Source organism: Eumetopias jubatus, unplaced genomic scaffold (genome assembly GCF_037043125.1).
Source record: "Eumetopias jubatus isolate StellerSeaLion01/CBP00866 unplaced genomic scaffold, mEumJub1_p1.0 scaffold_7, whole genome shotgun sequence".
Classification (NCBI taxonomy): Eukaryota; Metazoa; Chordata; class Mammalia; order Carnivora; family Otariidae; genus Eumetopias; species Eumetopias jubatus.
Window position 1 is genome coordinate 111,539,176 of NW_028274813.1, and position 22,328 is coordinate 111,561,503.

A 22,328-nucleotide genomic window follows, 5' to 3' on the forward strand; every position below is an offset into this window, starting at 1 on the left:
TGTGAGCTGGTTTGGCCTCAATGGTCCTTTTAAATCTTAAGGAACAGGCATCAGTGGTATTCTCTATCCTTCTGAGTTTGTGTCATCTGCACAACTGTAAGTTTCCCTTCTTTATCCAGTCCACTGAAAAAAATGTTGCCAGATCTGTAGGACACTGCGCTAGAGGACTCAGCTTTGGCTCCACCCAACATAATTAGTTCCAACCCTGAGGATATGCCACTCTCCCTACCCAACACCCCATTTGGGGGCTTGGGGCAGGTGCTGGGCCAAGGCTAGTCAGACCACAGTGATCATATCCAGTCCACAGCACCTTCCATTTTATTGTTTTATTTACAAACAGGGTGAAGTCAACTGGGAAAATCAGGAGTAGGGAGTCAGTCTGGGCCATCCAAATGTGGAGTGGTTCCTGGGTCAGTCTCCACCATGAAGGCCGCCTCTTCTATCCTTTTCCTGCCCCTTGGTAATGGCCCCTTGATTCCTCAGGGCAGCCTCACACACTGCTCCTGAGCCCTTTTATGAGGGCAGATGGATCCTGGGGGAACAGGGGTGGTACGAGGGCTGGGGCCCCCTCAGTTTGTGTAAACCTGAGTTCCGATCACACGCATGATTTCCTTCTGTATCTTGGGGTCCTGAGTATTAATGTTGGCATCGCCCACCTGACCATCCTCATATCTGCCAAAGATAGGGCAAGTGTGAGCACAAGGGGGAGAACAAAACCAGAATAATGTCAACCAGTGGAATCATATTTGGAGGTGTGGCCATCCCATCCCAGAAGTTAAAAATCTTTCTTGCTATTCTTCTGGGTGGAAAAGATTCAGCTTATCTCATTTCCTTTAAACAGACCTTGACCTATACCCATCCCCATCTTCCACAGGCAAAGTTCCAGTGCCAGCTCCACGCAGGTAGCCAGGGACAAGTCTTGGATGACAGAAACAGACTTTCCCAGTAATCACACCATCCCCCCCCCACCCTCATTCCTCAGAGTGAGCCCCAAGGTACCCTCCTAGACTTACACAAAGAAGAACCGTGTGCAGACATGGTCAGACACAGGGCACACCCAGATGTTCCCATGCTTCTGGAGGTCCTTAGATGTAATCACTGGGAAAAGGGGGCCAGAAGTTATAGATATAATGCTTAAGTCACACAGTCCAGGGAGGGGAGGGAAGACATGATGTGTCAACAACACCCTTGGCTGGATCATAAGGTTGGGGACACAGAAAAACAGGGACTGGGTGAGCCACCTACCTTCACAAAGTGCTATACAGTTTAGATTCCGACTCTGCAGGAACCTCGACTGAATGGATCGGGTCTGGAAGAGAAGGAAAGCAGAGCCAGGTAGACTATTACAGCTTTCCCTAGACAGCACGGTTAGCTGCTGATGGCTAGGGGTGTGGATCAGGGATATTTGGGACTCCCCAGACACCACCTCGCCCAAATTTGCTTTCCCATAATCAGTCTGGATGAGTCCATAGCTTCCATCTTTACATTTTCACGTCACTGCATTTAAACTCAGTCTCTGCTTTCATACTTATGACTGAGGCCACATATGACTCTGAAAGTGTGTTCATCTTAGAACATATCTGATTCCTTCAAATGATCTGCAAACTACCCACCTCCCCAACCATCTGTTTCCCCATCCAACTCTGTAGCCTAAACTTATCCCAGGGGAAGGGTTCTGCCTCACTAGAGCAGTGCCAACCAATAATACCTGGGGGATGGTATTCATCCTGTTATATCTCTGGACCAGCTCATCCTTGGAGGGCATCCTGTGCTGTCCTTTTCCCATTCCTGTCACAGAACAACAAATCCAGTTCACGCACCCATTCCTCAATCAAATATTTACTAAGGTGCATACTAAGTGCCAGGCACTGAGCTAGACATGTAGTGAATAAAACAAACAAGGTATCTGCCCTGACACAATTTAGTCTGATGGAGACTAGAGCAAAGAACAAGTAATTACAACACAGTATGGTAAGAGGTGTAATGGGGAGAATCTAGAACAATGTGTGAGCTACAGGAGGGGAACTAGCCTGCTCTAGGGGTTTGAAGAAGGCTTCCCAGTGACAGCTAGAAAGAACTAGTTAAATGAAGAGGAGGAAAGTGTTCTGGCAGAGGTAAGAGGACATGGAAGTCCTGGAGGAAGAAAGCAATGTGCCTTAGTTTGTATGGAGCATAGTCAATGGAAGGGGAGTGACAACAGATGATGTGGAAGCTTTAAGCTAGGTCAGATCAGGCAGGCCTTACAGACCATGTTAAGGCAACTGGAGTTTATTCTGAGAACATCAGAGAATCACTAAAAGGCTCTAAGACAGGGGAGGAACACATGAAGTGAGCCAGGAATGAGGGGCCAGGAAAGTGGTATCAACACCTTGGATCAATGCCAGGTTGAGCAAAATGAATGACGAGGAAGCAAGCAGAGTGAGTCAGATCTGCTCTAGTCTCAAAGTTACACAGAAAACTATGACCAGAGTCACTTAAGAGAGAAGGCAGAAAGCACAGCAGGTAAGTGATGAATAATTTTCCACAAGTAACCACAATGGTAACAACCTTAAGAATCCTGCTTACTTCCTCAACTCTTTGAGGAAGTGGTGCCAATTCCCTCCAGTTTCCCCCCTACCTAAATCCATAAATCCTCCACCATCCTTATCTCCCAGCGAAGAGCCCTATTTATAACATTTATAGACTCCTTCTAGATTTTTCTTATTTAGATACAAAACTGTGCTTGTGTGCCCCTACTCCCAACTGCTTTTTGGCCTGTGACTAAGACTTCAGTCTTTGTACTAAGCTTTCTCACAGGCCCAGCCTTATCACAGTCGTGTGTGTGTGTGTGTGTGTGTGTGTGTGCGCGCGCGCGCACGCGCGTCCCCTTCTGTTAGAGAGGGAGATGGATGAAGATGGGAAATGATGCTATCACAACAGACCATAAACCAGGCCCCTATCTCACCACTCCATCCTGCAACTTTCTATTACTAATCCCACTCTGCTTCAATTCTTGGTTTTGTGCTAGCCATGGTGCAGGAGTGCAGATGACTGGACTGACATTCTTCACTGCTCAGACTGTCAATTCATCACGCACTGACACTAAAGTCCCATGACAGATTTACGGCCTGAACAAAACTCAGGGCAAGACTTAAATTAATTTCTTCCTCCTACAGAACACCTACCACCCCTCTATTTCCACTTTCTCCATTAGCCTTAACTAGGTTTAGCTCTGAATCCAAACATCATGACCTTCTCATCCTGGGTATTTCAGTGCAAGATTCTGAGTGAAATTCCCACTCAAGTTCTACCCCAGAGGATAAGAAAGAACAATCTGACTTCTATGGCTGGTCTTTGAGATGGTCCTTATGATACAATCCAAATCCTGTCCCATCCCAATCCTGTTGCACACTGCCCTGTCCATATTGACCCAATGATCTTCTGTCAGTTTACCAAGACCAGAACCTGAGAACATGGTGGCTAACATAATCCCTGGATGCTTTGTGTCCAGAGTACACACATATCAGAAGTCTCTAAACAGAACTAAACAAACAGATGTTTACCATCTTCTTTCTCACTGGCCCTCATTATAACCTGCACACAATGGCCAAGTCATTGGAATGGAGGCTCCACGGGCCAAATGGATGCTCTCTATTTATACCGGCTCCCAGAGGGCACCGAATGCCACAAAACTAAGGATACCCTGAGGAAGAACAGAGAAAACCAGAGCTAAATAGGGTAGATGGAAACATGTAAGAAGACAGAGTTGGCTAAATGCTAGAGTAACTACAATGAACTGGACATTTGTACACATCTCACATGATAGAGACCCTCACATATCTTTGGGCCCTCAAAGACTCAGTCATTCAAGTAAAGCCTACCTGGTCAGTCCAAGAAAGTGATAAGAAAACTGGCCTAGAAGTTAGGGGGCCTAGACTCTAATCCTAGCTCTGCTACTCATAGTTGTGTGACCCCACGAAAGTCCTTTAACTTCTCTGTATGAGCTTTCCTAACTGTAAAGTAATAAAGGACTGGATGTAACTCTAAGAGTAAAATCCTATGCCATTTTGTATCCATAATCAATGGACCTTTGCAAGAGGGAAAAGCATGGTGCCATATGATGTTTTTATGTAATCAGGAAAGTAATGAAGAAAGATAAGGGGTCCACAGAGATTCCTGGCTCCATATGGCAACTAAAGGGACTCAGGCACTTAGTAGTAAACAGAAGCCAGTGAGAGAGGAAAGAGGGCGAGAACAGGGAGAGAACAATCAGGAAGCAAGAATTCTGTGGGCACCAAGAACCAGAAGAATCTAACTCAGAAAATAAGAGCTTAATGAGGGAAGCTCAGGCTTGGACAAAGATAAAAATTAAGAAACCTGGACAAAGAAGCCAAAAAGACTACCCCAACACAACCCCTACTGTGCACGGCAGGCACACAGAATAAGATTCATTCACGCATTCAATCAGTATTACCCTGTGTGGATTCATCATCAGGTTTGGTTCATGACACACTATCATTAATTTATTTACTCATTATCTATTATACCTATAGACCCAACATTACTAGTGACTTACATCTAACTATCTGCCTCTTCTTGGAGGTAACCACTATCCTGAAATTTCTTTAGTTTTAGCATACACACATACACACATGCACCTAAATGTTTAATTTTGTTTGCTTTTGAACAATATAAAAAAGACATCATTCAGTGGTGTTCTGGGCTTGCTTTTTTTTTTTTTTTAAAGATTTTATTTATTTATTTGAGAGAGAGAGAGAAAGCATGGAGGTGGGGGGAGGAGCAGAGGGAGAGGGACAAGCAGACTCCATGGTGAGTGCAGAGCCTGACATGGGGCTTGATCTCACAACTCTGAGATCATGACCTGAGCTGAAACCAAGAGTTGGACGCTTAACCGACTGAGCCACCCAGGTGCCCCTGGGCTTGCCTGTTTTAAAATCAATTAATTACTAAGATTTTTCCATACAGTTGAGAGCCACTGTTCAACCATTTTCATTGCTAAATAATAATCCACCCTGAGAATATACTAAAATGTATTTATCCTTCCTCCTGATAATCTAATAATGAGCATTTGGGTTGTTTCCAAGATTTGCTATTGCAAATAGTATTGTTTTGAACATTCACATACACCTTTGGGTGTATGTAAGCAGGAATGAAAATGCTGGGTGGCTGGGATAAAATTTTTCAGCTCTATGAAATTTAACACCAAATTATTTTCCAAAGTGGTTATACCAATTTATATCCCCATTAAAAATAAAAGAGATCCTGCTGATCTACAACTTCTAGAACCATTAGAGGTATTACCAGGTTTCTTGATTTTTGCCAATCCACATAGGTGCTAAATAGTAAGTCTTTTTGGTCTTGATTTTATTTCCTTAATAGCAGTTGAGCAGCTTTTCATATTTTTTGGTCATTTCTTCAGTGAAATGCCTGTTCATGTCATTTACCTATTTTCCTATCGAGTTGTCTTTTTCTTATTGATTTTTAATTATTTTATTTTTTTTTTAAAAAGATTGTATTTATTCGAGAGACAGAGAGAGAGAGAGAGCACAAGCAGGGGGAGGGGCAGAGAGAAAAGCAGACTCCACACTGAGCAGGGAGCCCGACGTGGGGCTCGATCCCAGGACCCTGGGGTCATGATCTGACCTGAAGGCAGATGCTTAACTGACTGAGCCACCCAAGCACTCTGATTTTTAAAATACATTTTTGGGCAGCCGTCTTGCTCTTGCCGCGTGCTGTTGTTGGAGGACCCTCCCTGCTTCAGATTTACCAACAGCATGAATCAAGAAAAGTTAGCCAAACTTCAGGCTCAGGTCCAGATAGAGGGCAAGGGTACAGCTCGCAGAAAGAAGAAGGTGGTACATAGAACAGCTACGGCTGATGACAAAAAACTTCAGAGTTCTCTAAAAAAAACTGGCTGTGAATAATATAGCTGGTATTGAAGAGGTGAACATGATTAAAGATGATGGGACAGTTATTCATTTCAACAATCCCAAAGTCCAAGCTTCCCTTTCTGCTAACACCTTTGCAATTACTGGTCATGCAGAAGCCAAACCAATCACAGAATTGCTTCCTGGAATATTAAGTCAGCTTGGTGCTGACAGTTTAACAAGTCTTAGGAAGTTAGCTGAACAGTTCCCTCGGCAAGTGTTGGATAGCAAAGCACCAAAACCAGAAGACATTGATGAAGAGGATGATGATGTTCCAGATCTTGTAGAAAATTTTGATGAGGCATCAAAGAATGAAGCTAACTAAAAATTTTTCTGGAGTTTGGAAGCTGGCATGGACTAGATTTAACAAATCAGCTATGTGGTTCCAAAGTTTTACAGACATGGAGAACATCAACTGTTACTAGTAGTTCAGTAATATAAATATTTTGTATATTAATAATGCTGTTTGTTCAGCATTTTTCGGTCATTTGATTTTGCATTTTGCACTTCCTCCCAGGATCTATTCTTTCAGTCAAAATACGAAGTATTGGTGCAGTTTGAGGGTGTTTTGGTGTTTGATTCTCAGTTTTCTGTTTTTTCGTTGGGGTATTTTTGGTGTGTGTATGTGTATGTATGTGTGTGCGTATGTGTGTATACAGTGGAGAGCAAATTGGAAAACAGTTCTATTTATCCTCCTTCTTCCCCCAGTAGAAAATAAAACAAATCTTTACATTTAAAAAAAAAAACATTTTTATTACTAATGTGTTAAATGTGTTGCTAAATGTCTTCTGGTTTGTAGCTTTTCACTTTCTTAAGAAGTCTTCTGATGAACACCAGTTTTTAGTTTTAATAAAGTCAAATTTACTGATCTTTTATGATTTATAATTCTATTTCCATTCTCTGGGTAATTTTGTATAAGACTGTAATAATTGGTTTGGTTTGGTTAAAGTTTGGTTTCAGACTCACTTATAAAACTATCTGGGCTCGGTGAGTTTTTTGGGTTTTTTCTGTTGTTGTTAGAGTAGTTTAAAATTTAGAGACTCATTCTAAGTTCTATGATTCTGGATCTAAGTTTTCTTACCTTTGTAACAGTTAAATTACTGGAGAATACTAAATAATAACCTATAAAGAATTAATACTGTCCCTTTTATATGGCAGATTTGTAAATACATGGTGGTTATCCTTTATACAGAGACTATACAGAACAAGAACAAAAGACTGAAAAGGAACTAAGACATGAACCTGGAACACTGAGAGAGCTTCTAGTCAGATTTGTTTTCTGAACAGAACAAAGCTGGACTTATCTCCTGACTAGAATATGGGCTTCATTCATGCCTTATCTTTGGAATACAAGGCTTTCTCTTCCATCCAATGTAACTATTATAATGTTATGTAATTATAAACAGTTTAAATTTTAAAAAAGTAGTTGACAGGGAGAACAATGTCTCCAGACATGTAAGCCAATGGAAGTTACTCAAGCCTTCAAGTGTATTCATATATAAACTCACATGCACGTGGGCACATACAGCATCCATAATAATGACAGGCTACCGCTAACACCAAAAATGTAGTCTACACAAAGCCTCATTTCAATCTCCCAGTTAATCCCTAACTTAATCTCAGAGTCAAGCCTCTACAATGAATAAAGCTATCCCCATGGAGAAGAGGACTACCTAAAAGAAAGGGAGACAACTGGCCTCGTCTTGTAAAGAATCTAAATTTCTTTTTTTTTCTTTTTTTTTTAAGTTTTTTTTTTTTTTTTTTTATTTGAGAGAGAGAATGAGATAGAGAGAGAGCATGAGAGGGGAGAGGGTCAGAGGGAGAAGCAGACTCTCCGCTGAGCAGGGAGCCCGATGTGGGACTTGATCCCGGGACTCCAGATCATGACCTGAGCTGAAGGCAGTCGCTTAACCAACTGAGCCACCCAGGCGCCCAAGAATCTAAATTTCTAATAAGAGGAGGCAGAGAGACAGACTATGTATCTATGACTGGAGAGAGAGCTGACATAGACCAAGTATCCGTGATGAACGAGGAGGAGACAGCATAGATTATGTATTTACAAAATGAATGCGACGTAAATACAGTCAAGGTGGCCACAGAGTATTTCTTACCTGAGTATCCAAAGGAAATACTGGAGATGGGGCTCAGGTAGATGCCTTTGCCATAGGCTGCTCCATGCAGCTTGCAGGGAAACACCAGGATGAGCAATATGAGCCTGGGCCCTCCCATGGCTGTATATTAGGCAGCCACAAGGCTTATCCAGCCCTCTGTCCCTCCAATTACCTTCTCACTCATTCAGATAACACTAGGAACCTACTCTTGAAAAGCTGATTGGCTGAAAAGTGGGTGCAGATTAACCCCTTTGCCCTACTAGATACTGATGTCTTTGAAAGTGAGGAGTGGCAGAGCCACTGAGTCAGTCCCTCAGAATCCATACTCCTGTCCCCAGGTCTTGGCACATATGCAGATTCCAAAAAAGGAACTACAGAACAGGTAGCCAAGAGGAGGAACAATACGCATTCCTTGGAGGCTCACAGGGCAAAGAAATAAGTCTTTTGTATCAATTCTCTGAATTGACTGAATGAACAGTCACATAAATTAAAAAGCTTTGTCTTACAGGTTAATTCATCACAGTGGCTGCAGTTAGCAATTCATATTCCTGCCTATTACTATAATCCCGTTCCCAAAACCACCAAAAAATACAGCCTGGGGTCAATGATACAACAGCCACATTCATTCTATACAATTTCAACCTCTTTCCTAGGGAAGCCCCACAACAGGCTAGATTTGAGGATGCTGAGGCAAAAACAGCTGAGTACTCTAGAGCAGCCTTCCCCAAAACTGAGTGGGGCAGGGAGGGGGGCGGTGGAGAGAAAGGGAAAGGGGTACAGCCTCACCTGCAGTTTGGTGTAGGATGCATTGACCAGCCCATTGCGCAGGATCGAATGCCAGTTCTCAATGTGGGACCCACTGTAAGGCAGGGTAGAAGACATGTGTCCTCACAGTATGAGGTTCCCAGAAGCACTTCTAAGACTGCCACTCCCACCCATCCTCACCCACACGGGACATGATGATAGACACAGATACACCTAGTGATGGACATGCACATGGATACAGTCACAGGCATGCAAGATATGTGTGTGTGGCTAACCCTCCATCTTAATTTCCAGTCCCATCCTCTTCTCTGTGCTTCATATAGTCCCATCCTAAATCCCCAAATGCTGGTTCAGCATTTTATTTGTATATATATCTATTTTCCTGATATTTCAAGTTACGTAGATGCATCTCACACTCAACAAACTTATCACTGATCCCAAATATGGCTGCCAGTCCTGACTTGACATCTATCTTAAGAAAAGGGCACCACCATGCCCTTCTTAATCTCTCTCTCACTTTCTCTCCCCTCCCACGATTCAGCATAAATCACTGATTTCCTTCCAAGTAGCTTTCAGATCTATCTCCTCCGATCTATTCCTTCAACCACATCTTTTTATATGTAAATGTCATTTTCCTTCAACTATAACATAAGTAGCTTGAGAGTAAAGACCATATGGTATGTATCTTTCTACCTTCTATAGCACCTACCACAATAATAATAAATATTTGACTGATCAGTTGATGGACATAGGTAACACACACTCATATACCTCAAGTGAAGTTGCCCTCCCATCCCCCTAAATTATTTGTTGTCCTCCCCACCCCCACCCCCAGTCCCCACCCTCCTCACTGGAAGGCAAAGGTGCTGCCATAGAGCTTCTTGGCGGTCCGGAACCGAGCCTCCTTGGCAGGAGGGCTGCTCAGCAGGAGGAACTGGTGTGAGGTGTGCATGAACTTCAGCTGCTGCCCAGGGTGGGGGTCGGGTCAGGAAAATAGAGCAGAAATGGAGATCAGGGAGGGAAGGGTTGGGGAGAGGGAGCAAATCAGGCTTGCACTGACCCCAAATAAAGAGATTATGCTTAGGTCCAAAGACTACTGTTGGACAGAGCCAATGAAACAAATCTAGGACCAATGTGGTTAGCTGGTTTGGAGCCCCTCCCTGCCCCTCACCAGAAATTTAAAGAGTTTAGAAGAATAGTCACTTACCCTGCTGAGAGGTAGTTTGACAATGTGTGACCTGTTGCTAGAGATGATCCTAGCATAAAACAGAAAAAAAAGGAATGGAAAGAATGAATGTGTGGCCAGACCATCCAGAACAAAGCAGCAGCCTTGCTGAACCCCTGGGAGAACAAGCAAGGATTCCAGGGCTGTCTGCTTTGTGTGAAATGTTCAGGTCACTATCTGGGTATTCCTGGGGTTGTAATGCTCGTGTAGAAAAATGTAAAAGGGAAGCTACTGACCAGAGACCAGCTAGTTACTGGGTAAACGATGGATGAAAGAAAGACAGGGATGAAAGGGAGACTGCTACATCTAGGAAGAGAAAAGAATAATACAAAAGGAAGAGTACATAAGATCAGCTACAAAAAAAAAAAAATTCAGAAAGCAGGGATCTCTATTAGCAGGGTGACAACTTGTACTTGGGATTTAGAGACACACAACTGGGGCTCAAGAGCCATCCCATCTGAGCTAAGAGGAAGCCTTCAGGGCTCTCGAGGATGGGGAGGAATGGAAAGAAAGTTACTGTTTGGGCTGGAGAAAGAAAGAGAAGAAACTACAACAATCTTCCTGAGGATTCAAGGACAGATTGGGCTGTGTGTAGGCTGAACTCAGAGCGCAGGAGAGAACAAAGGCATAAAACAGTGAGAGCTCAGCAAGGCAATGTTATCTCATATAGCGGATACAGTTTGGTTCTTTGGGCTTCACCCATTTACTTGTGATGCCATCCTGGATAGTCTATGCCTGATCACTCCTCATGCTATGTGGGAGCATGCTGCATTGAGAAAGTACTGATGTCAAAAGCTGACTAGGAGGGGAAAGCTATGTCAGGAAAACAACAAAAATCAAGATCAGGGAAGAAGGGCAGGAGGTGGAGGGCAGTAGAAATGTTCAGGACCTTTGTTAGAAAGGAATAATAATAGTGCCTCAAGGCTCTGGATAGTGTACATCAACAGGGAAGGCCTTGAGACAGGGAAAAAGAGTAGAAGAGGGAGACAGACCTCTCTGGATGCACAGAAAACTGAGCTGTAACAGTACTAATGCTTAAATGAAGAGGATACTTAAAAACATATTGGGGAAACAACACCTAAAGAGAACCCGAAACATGGTGTCAGAATTTGTGAGTTCTTAATAGGCTCTGAGTTCTTTTCAGGGCAAGTATATCAATAAAACCCCAAGAAAAAGCAGCCAGAACATCTATAACCTCAGGGAGGATGCTAAAACTGCCTCTAAAAGAAGGTGTAGGTTCCATGTCTAATATCATACACCCCCACACCTCCCTCCCTTCCAATCCCCGAAGGATGAACCATTCTATCCATACTACTTACCACTGCAAGAGAGGATGGGCCAAGGGATCCAGCTTGTCCATCTGCTTCTTGATTTCTAGATATGAGCCCTGTAAGACAGAGGCCATAAAGTTATCTCCCAGGAGAGGTGGGGCCCTCCCACTTAAAACAGACTGTCAGGGCCTAGGGCAAGATAGGCACCGAAGGCCACACAAAGGCAAGCAGAGATGGGGTTCCCACCCTCAAGGAGCCCAGTCAGATTGGTAAGACTCATAAATAAATATGAAAATGACTGAAAATGCTTACAAAACAACATGCAGGTGGGTCTCCCTCATTTTATGCAATTCCTACAACCCTAAAAAGTTGACTTTAAATAAAAAATAAATAAAATCAATGTCCCAGGAAGATCAGGCTAAGGAATCCTGTGGTAAAACTTTACATAAAGCAGAGTCCTTCTGACAAATCATCCCTCCTAGGTGTATCTTATGTGTTAATCTGAACTGTGATATATAGGATTTGCTGAGAAGAGGCCCACCTGTAAATGTGAGTACAAATGAATGTCTATTCATGCAGAGATTGCAGACGAGGGGTGGGGAAGTCTGGTGAGGGGCAGCCTTGAGTCAAAGGATGGTCACTGCTCCATGTTGCTGCCCCACCCCTAGAAGGACAGAAGATGTAGGCCCCTGGGGCTAGTTCCTTACGTCCAAGCCCCCTCCTCACCCTCCCAACCCTGGGCAAAAGTCTTTCCCTCACTTCTCTAATTCCCTAAGAATTATGGGGAAAACATTAAATGTGAACAACTTGTGAAGGAATTGGCAGCAAAGGTAAAGGTTGAGAGAGACATCGGGAGTGAGAAAGAGGAATAACAGAGAACAAGGATTGGGAAGGCTGAAGAGGGAAGACTAAAGAAAATACAGTGAGGAATCTGAGTAGCATTTCTAAATCTTCACTCCATTCCCATGGATTCCAAGCACAACAGGGCACTTAAGCAGGACAGGCAGAAGGCAGAATACCTGGGTCATTTCCCGGATGGACATCACACTATCCAGAGCTTTCTGAAGTCGCTCATAATTCTTCTTCTGTGGGGAATCAATAGGAAGAGAAGACCCAGATGAAGAAAAGTAGAGAGTAGGATGTAATGAAAAGGGAGGGCCAGATGTACAAAAGAAGTCTAGGCCCCAGGGAAATAGCATGTCATAGAAAGAACACAGATTGAATGTCAGACAGTTCTGGAATCACATGCTAGTTCTCTTTTACCAGCTGGAAGTAATAGGGGAAGTTACTTAACCTCTTAGAACCTCAGTATTCCTGTATGTTAATGAAGATAAAAATTCCCACTATACTCAGAGATGTTCTGAGGACTAAATAACATATGTAAAGTACCTATATAGTGTGTGATACATAGCAAAAAGGGTAATAGTGAGGCACTCTGCTAGGTACTTGTGATGGTTAATTTTTTTTTTTAAGATTTTATTTATTTGACAGAGAGATATAGCGAGAGAGGGAACACAAGCAGGGGGAGTGGGAGAGGGAGAAGCAGGCTTCCCGCGGAGCAGGGAGCCCAGTGTGGGGCTTGATCCCAGGACCCTGGGATCATGACCTGAGCCGAAGGCAGACACTTAATAACTGAGCCACCGAGGTGCCCCTTGTGATGGTTAATTTTGTCAGTGGTTAATCAAGTTGATCTGACTGGGTCATGGAGTGCCCATTTTGTCATGCATTACTCTTGATGTGTCTGTGAGGGTGTTTCTAGATGAGATTAACCTCTGAATCAGCCGACTGAGTACAGCAGATTGCCTGCCCTCATTTGGACAGGCCTCACACAATCAGTTGAAGGTCTGAGGAGAACAAAAAGGCCAAGGAAGAGGGAACGCTCCCTGCCTGACTGCTGAAGCTAGGACACTCACTGGTCTTTTCCTACCTTTGGACTGGAATTGAAAAATCTGCTCTTTTTGGATCTCAAGACTGCCAGCTTTTGAATTGGAATTTACACCACTGGCTCTCCTGGGTCTCCAGCTTGCCAACTGCAGATCCTGGGACTTCTCAGCCTTCATAACTGCATGAGCCACTTCCTTCTAATAAATCTTTTTCTATATATATCTCCTATTGGTTCTGTTTCTCCAGAGAACCCTAATACAGTACTTTACATATATTATCTCTCATTTTTATAACAATCTGCAAAGTAGGTATTATCCCCTTTTTACAGATAAGCAAATCAAGGTTCAGAAAGGTTAAGCGACTTTTCTTACACCATTCAGCCAGGGAACAGTAGAACCAACCTCAAATGGAATCCAGGTCTGTCTGGTTCCAAAGTCAATATTCTTCACTAGTAAAACCCAATAATGTTAATTCTTCTCTCCTCCTTCTAACAAACTCAGTTAGTTAAAACAGCTAAAGCTTGGGGTTTAAGAGTTCCCAAGAACCAAGTGTTCCATTCCTTCTGTCCCGCATTCCAAGCTGTTATATACACCAGAAGGACAGCCCACAGACTCCCACTATCTCTTATCATTTCTATTCCTTAGCCCTTTCTTCCCAAGCAACGATACCTTGGGGTTAAAGGCCAGAGTCTTGGGATCAGTGGGGTCCACCACAGACGGGTAAGGCTCAAAGATGATGCTCTTTCTAGGGGACTCCAAAGCTGCCCTACACATGGCCACCAACAGATCCACCACCTTAGGAGAAAAGAGAGAAAGAGGGCAGAAGCTAAAGGATCTCCCAGAGCTGGGAGTCACACAGTATCCAGCATTTTGGAGGCTCTCAGCACTTCTCTCTGCTGTTCTTCTTTAAAAGCAAATATGCTTATGGTTTCATTAGAAAATACAGACTGTTTATAAAAATTCAAGTAACAGTGAATTAAAAAGTGACTAAAGAAAAGATAAAAATCATCCCCCACCCCCAAACAAATCTCACATATCACAGGTACTACTGTTAAGTCTGATGTCTCTCCTTTCAGATTATTCTTCCTATGGAACTAGTTATTTTATTAAATAGGTAACTGAAAAAGAAAACTACACTACACTTACTGTTGCATTATCTTCTTTATATATAATGTTCTACCCATAAGTAATAGCTGTAGAGTATTTCCACTGTAAGGACATGCCATGGTATCTTTAACAGAACCCCAGAGATGGAACTGTATCCATGTTTTTTTTTTTTCACTACTGCAAACAAGAGTATCGTGAACATCCTTACACATGTAAGCATTTCTGGAGGTTAAATTGCAAGGAGTGGAATTGCTAGGTTGCCTGGCCTTTCTTGATACCAGTTCCCCAGCAGCTTTTCTCTCTCCCATACCTCTGCTCCAGTGGCGACCTCCTCTGCAGCTCCGGACATGACTCCCAGCGTGTAGAAGGAGAAAACACACAGCTCACGAGTACAGACGGCTGGCTGGATGGACATATTAAACAGACATAGTGGCACAGGGTGTGCAGTAAGAAGGTGTTATAGAGAGAAGGACAAATCTGACCTCAGACAACTCTAGAATGAGGTAGGAATTTGGGGCCCTCTACGTCATAAGAAAACTATAAATTAGTCCTAATTAAAACGCCTTATGTATAAGTTTGAGAGTTAATGCTATCTCCTCTATGAAGCCTCCCATGACTTCCCTAGGTAGTTAGATGTTCTCTCTTGTGAGTTTCCACAACACTGCTCGTGTCTCCTCTCCATACTTATAGTGCAGTGTCTGTCCACCTACCTACGCTTGGGAGTCCTTAAGAACAGCATCATATGCAATCATCTTGATCAATACCTGATCCCTATTTTTAAATGTTGGGTGGGGGTTGTATCTTCAAAAATGTTCATATATCCTCATCTTTCCAAACAGGACTGCTGAGATTTGTTTTCTGAGAAAAACAATTATTTCTAGAGTCAGGGAGTATGGACAGAATTCTACCTTTACCATAGACCTAGGAAGAAAGGAAGAAAGGCAAGATGAGGAGTGAAGGAGCCTTGGCTAAGGGTCCAAGGGAAGAGGGTCATAAGTTAGGGCATATACCTTGAGCATGGACCCATTCTGGAAGACATGCTGCTCATCACACACCACACAGTACTCATTCAACGTTGGAATCCTCTGTTCTGCATACTTCATGATCTGGGGAGAGAAGAGATTATATCAAGTCCTTTGGAAGTACAGGCACAGATAAGGGAAATTATTTAAGCTTCTTTCCAGCTACTCTCCCTACTCCCAGCCCTGTGCCTACGGCAGAATCTATTCTTGGGCCCTGCACTTAAACTGATGGCCCAACTCTAGAGCTACAACTATAAACATAGGAACAGCCATGGCAGAAGACCTGAGTTAAAATCCTACCCCCCTCTACCACTTAATAACATAAATAACTTTGGGGGCGCCTGGGTGGCTCAGTCCGTTGGGCGACTGCCTTCAGCTCAGGTCATGATCCTGGGGTCTTGGAACAGAGCCCCGCATCCAGCTCCCTGCTCAGCGGAGAGCCTGTTTCTCCCTCTCCATCGGCCTGCCACTCCGCCTACTTGTGCTCTCCGTCAAATAAATAAATAAAATCTTTAAAAATATATATATATATAACTTTGGGCAAATCAGTTAACCTGAGCCTTGGTGTCTTCATTTATAAAGTGGGTATTATTAACCCCACAGAGGAATGGAGATTAATGAGATAATTTCATTAAAGTATTTTTTTTTAAAGATTTTATTTATTTGACAGAGACAGCGAAAGAGGGAACACAAGCAGGGGGAGTGGGAGAGGGAGAAGCAGGCTTTCCGTGGAGCAGGGAGCCCGATGCAGGGCTCGATCCCAGAACCCTGGGATCATGACATGAGCCAAAGGCAGAGGCTTAACGACTGAGCCTCCCAGGTGCCCCTTCATGGTAGTATTTATAAACATTAACAGGTACTACCCAAACTATTAACCTTAGTTGTGGTAATTACAGATTGTCCCTCTGAGATAGGTGAATATTCAGTCCATGATTATATGGTAGGAGGCCCGTTCACTGGTCAAAAGCATAGATACAATTCTGTTGGGAAGAGAGCACAAATCCAGAGCCATTTGGCAATACCCTAAAAACAATTTAAGTTAATATATAGTGTTTTATTAGTTTCAAGGGTAGAATTTAGTGATTTATCAGTTACATATAACAGCCAGTGCTCATTACTAAAGAATTTTTTAAAATGCCCTGTCTAGGGGCACCTGGCTGGCTCAGTCAGTGGACCACACAACTTTCAATCTCGGAGTCATGAGCTCAAGCCCCACACTGGGTGTAGAGCTTACTTAAAAAGAAAAACAAAACCTAAAAAACAGCAACAATAACAAAATAAAACCACTTTTTTTTTTAAGATTTTATTTATTTATTTTGACAGAGACACAGCGAGAGAGGGAACACAAGCAGGGGGAGTGGGGGAGGGAGAAGCAGGCTTCCCGCAGAGCAGGGAGCCTGACGCAGGGCTCGATCCCAGGACCCTGGGATCATGACCTGAGCCGAAGGCAGATGCCCAACGACTGAGCCACTCAGGCACCCCAAACCATACTCTGTCTTACCATGACTCTTTCTATCAGGTAGCAGGTTTTGTATGAATCAAGTTCTTCGCATTTCACATACTTTTGGGCTGGTAAAGGGACATGCAAGGGCTTTTATTCACTCAGATGTACTGAATGCCCACTACGTACCCAGTTTGGTGAATGGTCTCCTTGATTATGCAATAACATAAAAGACTGTCTTCTCAGACCCTCAACACCAACAAGGGAGATGTGGCATGTATACAAATTAATTACAACTCAAAGCATATGGTATGTGACACACAGGTGCCATACAAAACAAAAAGCATCTTAAGAGTTCAATGAGAGAAGAGATCACTCCCACCAATTATGATTTTATGGCACAGGTAGCATTGAGCCTTGACTGCAAAAGGCAGATATGGGGAGGAAGGCCAGTGGAGGGAATGATGTGAACAAAGATAATAGAGACGCAAAAATCAAAGAAAGCATGTCCAGGTAATAAAGAGATATAAAAAAAAAAAAAAAAAACCCAGTAGAAGCTGGGCAATGAAAGCGGTATAGGGAAAACTTAAGACCACTCAAGTGAGGATGTTGGGGATCATAAGGAAATCAGTGTCAATCCCTCTCATATCTTGACACCATTGCACTTAAAATTTGTCATGCATCATTTGGCACTTGATCAGACATGATCTGTTAGCATCTTCCCAATAATGCCATAAGCTTCTTGAGGATGGGAACTATGCCTTCTTTTCTCCTATCCACACAATGCTTAGTACAGTTCTAAGAGCAGAGCAACTCAGGAAATATCTGTTAACTGACTGAGGAGCTGGGAGATGTTAGGGGATCAGATGAGTCAAATAACAGGGGAAAGGCTTAGGAATGAAGCTTTGAACTCAATTACCTGGACAAGGAATCCATATTCCAGAGTGGGGATGTTCTTGCAGTGACCACTGACCTGAAGAGAGTAGAAAGACAGACATCATGAGCCTCCTATGAAACTGGTGCCAGAGAGACCTCACACTCATCACCTAGGATTCTCCTGAAATAGCTATGCCTTACCTCCAATTAGCCTAAATAATCCCAAAGCTGGAGAGAAGACCTTTAGACATTTTTGCCAAAGGTTCCTACCTTCTTCAAGGTAGGTGAATAGGTTAATACAGCAGCTGATGACCAAGTCCTAACCACATAAAATCATACGTGACATCTTGGGATGCCCAAGCTCAGACTCCCTGCTTCATGGCCTACTATCAGAGAAGCTTGACAGACAGTTATGTTTTCAGCTATTAAAAAATGTGCTCCATTCTACCCATTCATGGTACATGTCCAAGTTTGATTTAGGATGCCTGAAGAGCCATACTCCCACCTCATTTTGAGAAGCCATACTCCCACATTTCCATTCCCACCCTCCTGACACCCAAGTCAAACCCTCCCCAGCCCATGTACCAAAGGAGAGGTCCGTGCTGGGGGAGGGAGGCCCACGTGCTGGGGGCACAGGAGACCTGCCTGGGGGCTGGGAGGATAGCCAAACACCTCCACTTTGGGGTTCTTCATGGTGCAGGAGATGGAACGGTTCATGAGGCGCCCAACTCGAAGCTCTGGTACACCCAGTTTGCCTTTCAGCATGGAGTCCTGTATGATAGGGAAACTGGGAGATCTGGAGAGAGAGCAAAGAGAAGTGATGAAACTGGGAATTCAGAATGAGCCCTAGAAGAACACTGGAGAGGAGCGCCCGGGTGGCTCAGTCGTTAAGCGCCTGCCTTCGTCTCAGGTCATGATCCCAGGGTCCTGGGATCGAGCCCCACATCGGGCTCCCGGCTCCGCGGGAAGCCTGCTTCTCCCTCTCCCACTCCCCCTGCTTGTGTTCCCTCTCTCGCTGTGTCTCTCTCTGTCAAATAAATAAATAAAAACCTTTAATTTAAAAAAACAAACAAACACTGGAGATAAGTGGGTCCTAGGCCAGGATGGGTGAAGTGACTTAAGCCAAAGAACTCCTACCTGAGGAAAGTTCCATTGGATTTTAAACACTTTTAAAACAGTGTATCACAAACCTGAATTGATTATGTCATTATTTGTGTGTTCTTCAGATTGGAACACGGAGAACAGGCAGAGGCAAAGCCTCAGTCAATCTCTATGGCATCTAGGCCAGGTATGGAATGATCCCTTGGACAGGATGCCTGTTTCATTTAGAGAGAGAGAGAGAGAGACAGAGACAGAGAGAGAGAAAGAGTGTGTGTGTGGTATTTATATACATATGATTAAGTGCTAAATACTGTACTAAGCAAGAAGTAGTTGCAAAGCCTCAGTCAATCTCTATGGCATCTAGGCCAGGTATGGAATGAAAGAGCCTAATGTCTGTCGATAATAGTGCCTGGGAAGCTACAAATCTGGGTTTATATTAGCCTTTGGGCAAGTCAGAGGCCCCAGGGGGACAAAATGTAAGGCCTGGGGACAGAGAACGAGACAATATTTATTTCTAAAACCTAGATAATAAATCAGTGCACCCTCTCATGAGAACAAGGAGTTAATGACTATTCTCAGATTCTGCCTTCTTAGGAGAGGGAGTAATGGATGAGGTTCAAAGAAAGAAAAGATGGAAAAAATTAGCATACAATTCTTCAAATACATACCATGAGCTAGGTATTGTGTTTTACATAAAGGACAAGGTATGAATACTGGTGTCAGAATTACAGGGATAAAGACACCAAGGGGACAGGACCGTGTGGCTGGTGTTAACAGTTAAAGGTGCAGAATTTAGAGGACCTTGGGAGAGGGCAAAATAGATAACTTTAGGTAATCAAGAAAGTGGGGTGGAAGCTCAGACAACACCATGGTCATTAGAGATGATCTGCTCCTAGGGGAGCACTTACTTGGGGATGGGCGAGAAGATGCTGAGGCCAGCTCGGAACTTCTTGATGGTACCACTTGCCTTGAACCAACTGTGCCTCTTTTCCTGCTGGGTCTTCAAGAAATCGTTGCTGAGATGTTTCCATTGTTGCGAAGTGAACATACCCAGGATCCTAAGGAATCAAAGAGAATAGGCTTACAAAAACTCAGGCAGGGGAATAGGTCAAGGAATAGAACTATGAAAAGCAATTAACCTAAAATTCAGACCCAGGGGCTGTAAAGCTACTTGTGGTGAAGTGTGTCTGAAGACCCCCGATCATGACCTTAGCACATGGAAATGTACTGTCCTAAAGTACCTCTTTACCTTAGGGGTTAAATATCCACTCCCATTACCTGGTCTAATGGACCAGAACAATTCTGAGATGATTTGCCTTTAATGGAAGATCTCAAAGGTGAGCCTTCAATGGCCACAAACCTGGGAATATACTGCCAAGAATGACTATACTGACAGTGGAACAGAAGTAGTGGGATGGAATTGAGTAGCATCCTCTACTTTGTAAATCGTGAAGGAGTAGGGCCATGAGGGGTAGTGACACAGCTAGGCAAAAAATTATATCCCCAAACTTATGGCTTCCAACTTGAGCTGGGCCCCCAGCTAGTCCTGTCAATTCTTTCACTGGTCTTTGATCAGTCCTCTCTGGCATTACTCTAAGCTATTATTCTAAATCCTTACCGCCTTCTCTAAGCTTTTAACTTCACCTACAGCTGATAACCTCTTCCTTCTTAACAGGGAAAATTGAAGCCATCAGTTACCAGCTCCTTTAATTTTCCAACCCTACTACAAAATCTATTTCCATTTCCACTCTACCTTGATTCCTCCATTCTCTGGAGACAAGGTGACCCTTCTCTTAATTCCTCTATTTGTTCTCTAGATCTCAGCCCTTGCCTCTTTAGGGACCTTGATCCATCAATCATCCCCCTTTCCTGTCAGTTCCTTTCCCAAAGTCTACAAAAAGTTTCAGTTTCTGCACCTCAGTCTAGTTACACCTCCTTCTTCCCCTCCTATCCGCATCCAAATATCTCGGTCCACACTTACTGTTTCTACTTCATTGCTAACCACTCACCGCAGTCCAGTTTCTCCCTTCACCACTCCACTATGATTGCTCTTACCTTGATGCTAAATCCAACAAAAACTTACTTATCTCCTCTTTCTTAACCTTTATCCTTTCTGGCATTTTGCCCTCCTTGTAGAAACTCTCCCCCTTGCCTTCTGTGACACCATTCACTTCCTATTCTTCTCTAACTTCTCTGACCTTCCTTCAGTGTTCTTTTTCTGCCCACCCTGCTGCTTTTCTTGGGTATTTTGTCTGGATGTCAAAGGGTGTTTTGCCCTTGATCCTATTTTCTTTTTATCATGCTTTCCCTTAGCAATCGCATACTCTACACTGGTTGTAATCTCCACCCATTCAGTGAATATATTTTCCACCCTAACTTCTGTGACATATCTAACTATGTACTGAGTGCCTCCATCTGAATATCCCAAGGTTTTTTGTTTTTGTTTTTAAGTAGGCTCCATCCCCAGCATGGAGCCCAATGTGGGGCTTAAACTCACCACCCTGAGATCAAGACCTGTGCCAAGACCAAGAGTTGGACACTTAACTGACTGAGCCACCCAGGTAACACCCCCCCCCACCAGGTTATCTTTAAACAAGATGTTTAAAATGGAACTAATTATCTATCCTTATCCCATAAACCTGCTCTTCTTCTTACATCCCTATTTAATTTGGTGTTCTATTAATTTACCCAGACATCTAGGCTGGAAACCTAAGAGCAGTTTTCCACTATTCCTTGGTTTTTATGACCACATACAACATATCCAAATCGGTCTTCAAGTCTTATTGATTTTACACTCCACAAATCTTTCCAGTCCATCTTTCATCTCTATTCTCACCCACATTAACACTTTGGCTCAGGCCCTCATCATCTCATGTCTGGACTTCTACAAAAGTCTCCTACTAAACTAGTTCTGGTCTCTTGTCTCAGCCCCTCCTACCTAGTTTACACAGCACTACCAGAATCATTTCTCTAAAACGAAGTCTGACCACGTCCTTTCTTTGCTTAAAACCCTTCAAAGCTCCGGGTGTCTACAAGATAAAAGCCCAAGATCCTCTCTGATTTGGACCCCTTCCTACTTCTCTGGCTTCAGTTCCTACCACTCTCCCCCTGTATTTTACTAGCAATATTTAACTACTTGAGCTTCCTACACACAGGCTGCTTCACCTGTGTCCTTGTAAATGTTATTCACTCTCAGAGTCTGTCTGCATGGGCAACTCTTACCCATCCTTGAAAACATGAATCATCTCCCTTTCATTCATTCACTCATAGCCCTCCACCCACCACCAGACTGAGTCACCCCTTCCTCTATATTTTTTTTAAGTTTTTTTTTTTTAATTTTTATTTATTTGACAGAGAGAGAGCATAAGCAGAGGGAGAAGCAGACTCCCCACTGAGCAAGGAGACCGATGTGGGACTCAATCCCAGGACCCTGGGATCATGACCTGAGCCGAAGGCAGACGCTTCACCGACTGAGCCACCCAGGTGTCCCTCTCTATAGTCTTTTTAAACCTTACATGTTCACTTGTATTAGAACATGTATCCACTGGACTCTGTATTCACTGAGGGTAGAATCTATATAATTCATTTATTTCTCTTTG

At 43.4% G+C, this 22,328-nt stretch overlaps 1 protein-coding gene and 1 pseudogene across 9 annotated transcripts in view; one reads left to right on the forward strand and one right to left on the reverse strand.

Annotated features, from left to right (window-relative positions):
• Positions 1-311: 311 nt before the first annotated feature.
• PARP6 (poly(ADP-ribose) polymerase family member 6) overlaps positions 312-22,328 on the reverse strand; it is a 29,445-nt gene continuing 7,428 nt past the window's right edge. For 4 of the 9 annotated variants that reach the window (XM_028100183.2, XM_028100184.2, XM_088024885.1 and 1 more), the window contains exons 9-24: positions 19,638-19,787; positions 18,214-18,424; positions 17,672-17,725; positions 15,300-15,395; positions 14,600-14,692; positions 13,852-13,977; positions 12,319-12,384; positions 11,348-11,415; positions 10,011-10,059; positions 9,655-9,767; positions 8,825-8,897; positions 8,039-8,108; positions 1,709-1,788; positions 1,246-1,309; positions 1,014-1,098; positions 312-672 (exon numbers count right to left, since the gene is read on the reverse strand). In XM_028100183.2, the coding sequence (XP_027955984.1) occupies positions 570-672; positions 1,014-1,098; positions 1,246-1,309; positions 1,709-1,788; positions 8,039-8,108; positions 8,825-8,897; positions 9,655-9,767; positions 10,011-10,059; positions 11,348-11,415; positions 12,319-12,384; positions 13,852-13,977; positions 14,600-14,692; positions 15,300-15,395; positions 17,672-17,725; positions 18,214-18,424; positions 19,638-19,787 (1,501 nt within the window). In that variant the 3' untranslated portion in view covers positions 312-569. Of the gene's footprint in view, positions 673-1,013; positions 1,099-1,245; positions 1,310-1,708; positions 1,789-8,038; positions 8,109-8,824; positions 8,898-9,654; positions 9,768-10,010; positions 10,060-11,347; positions 11,416-12,318; positions 12,385-13,851; positions 13,978-14,599; positions 14,693-15,299; positions 15,396-17,671; positions 17,726-18,213; positions 18,425-19,637; positions 19,788-22,328 lie in introns of those variants that run through there. The other 5 variants (XM_028100188.2, XM_028100187.2, XM_028100186.2 and 2 more) reach the window with 5 other exon arrangements.
• LOC148163959 (transcription factor BTF3 homolog 4 pseudogene) lies at positions 5,713-6,346 on the forward strand (annotated as a pseudogene).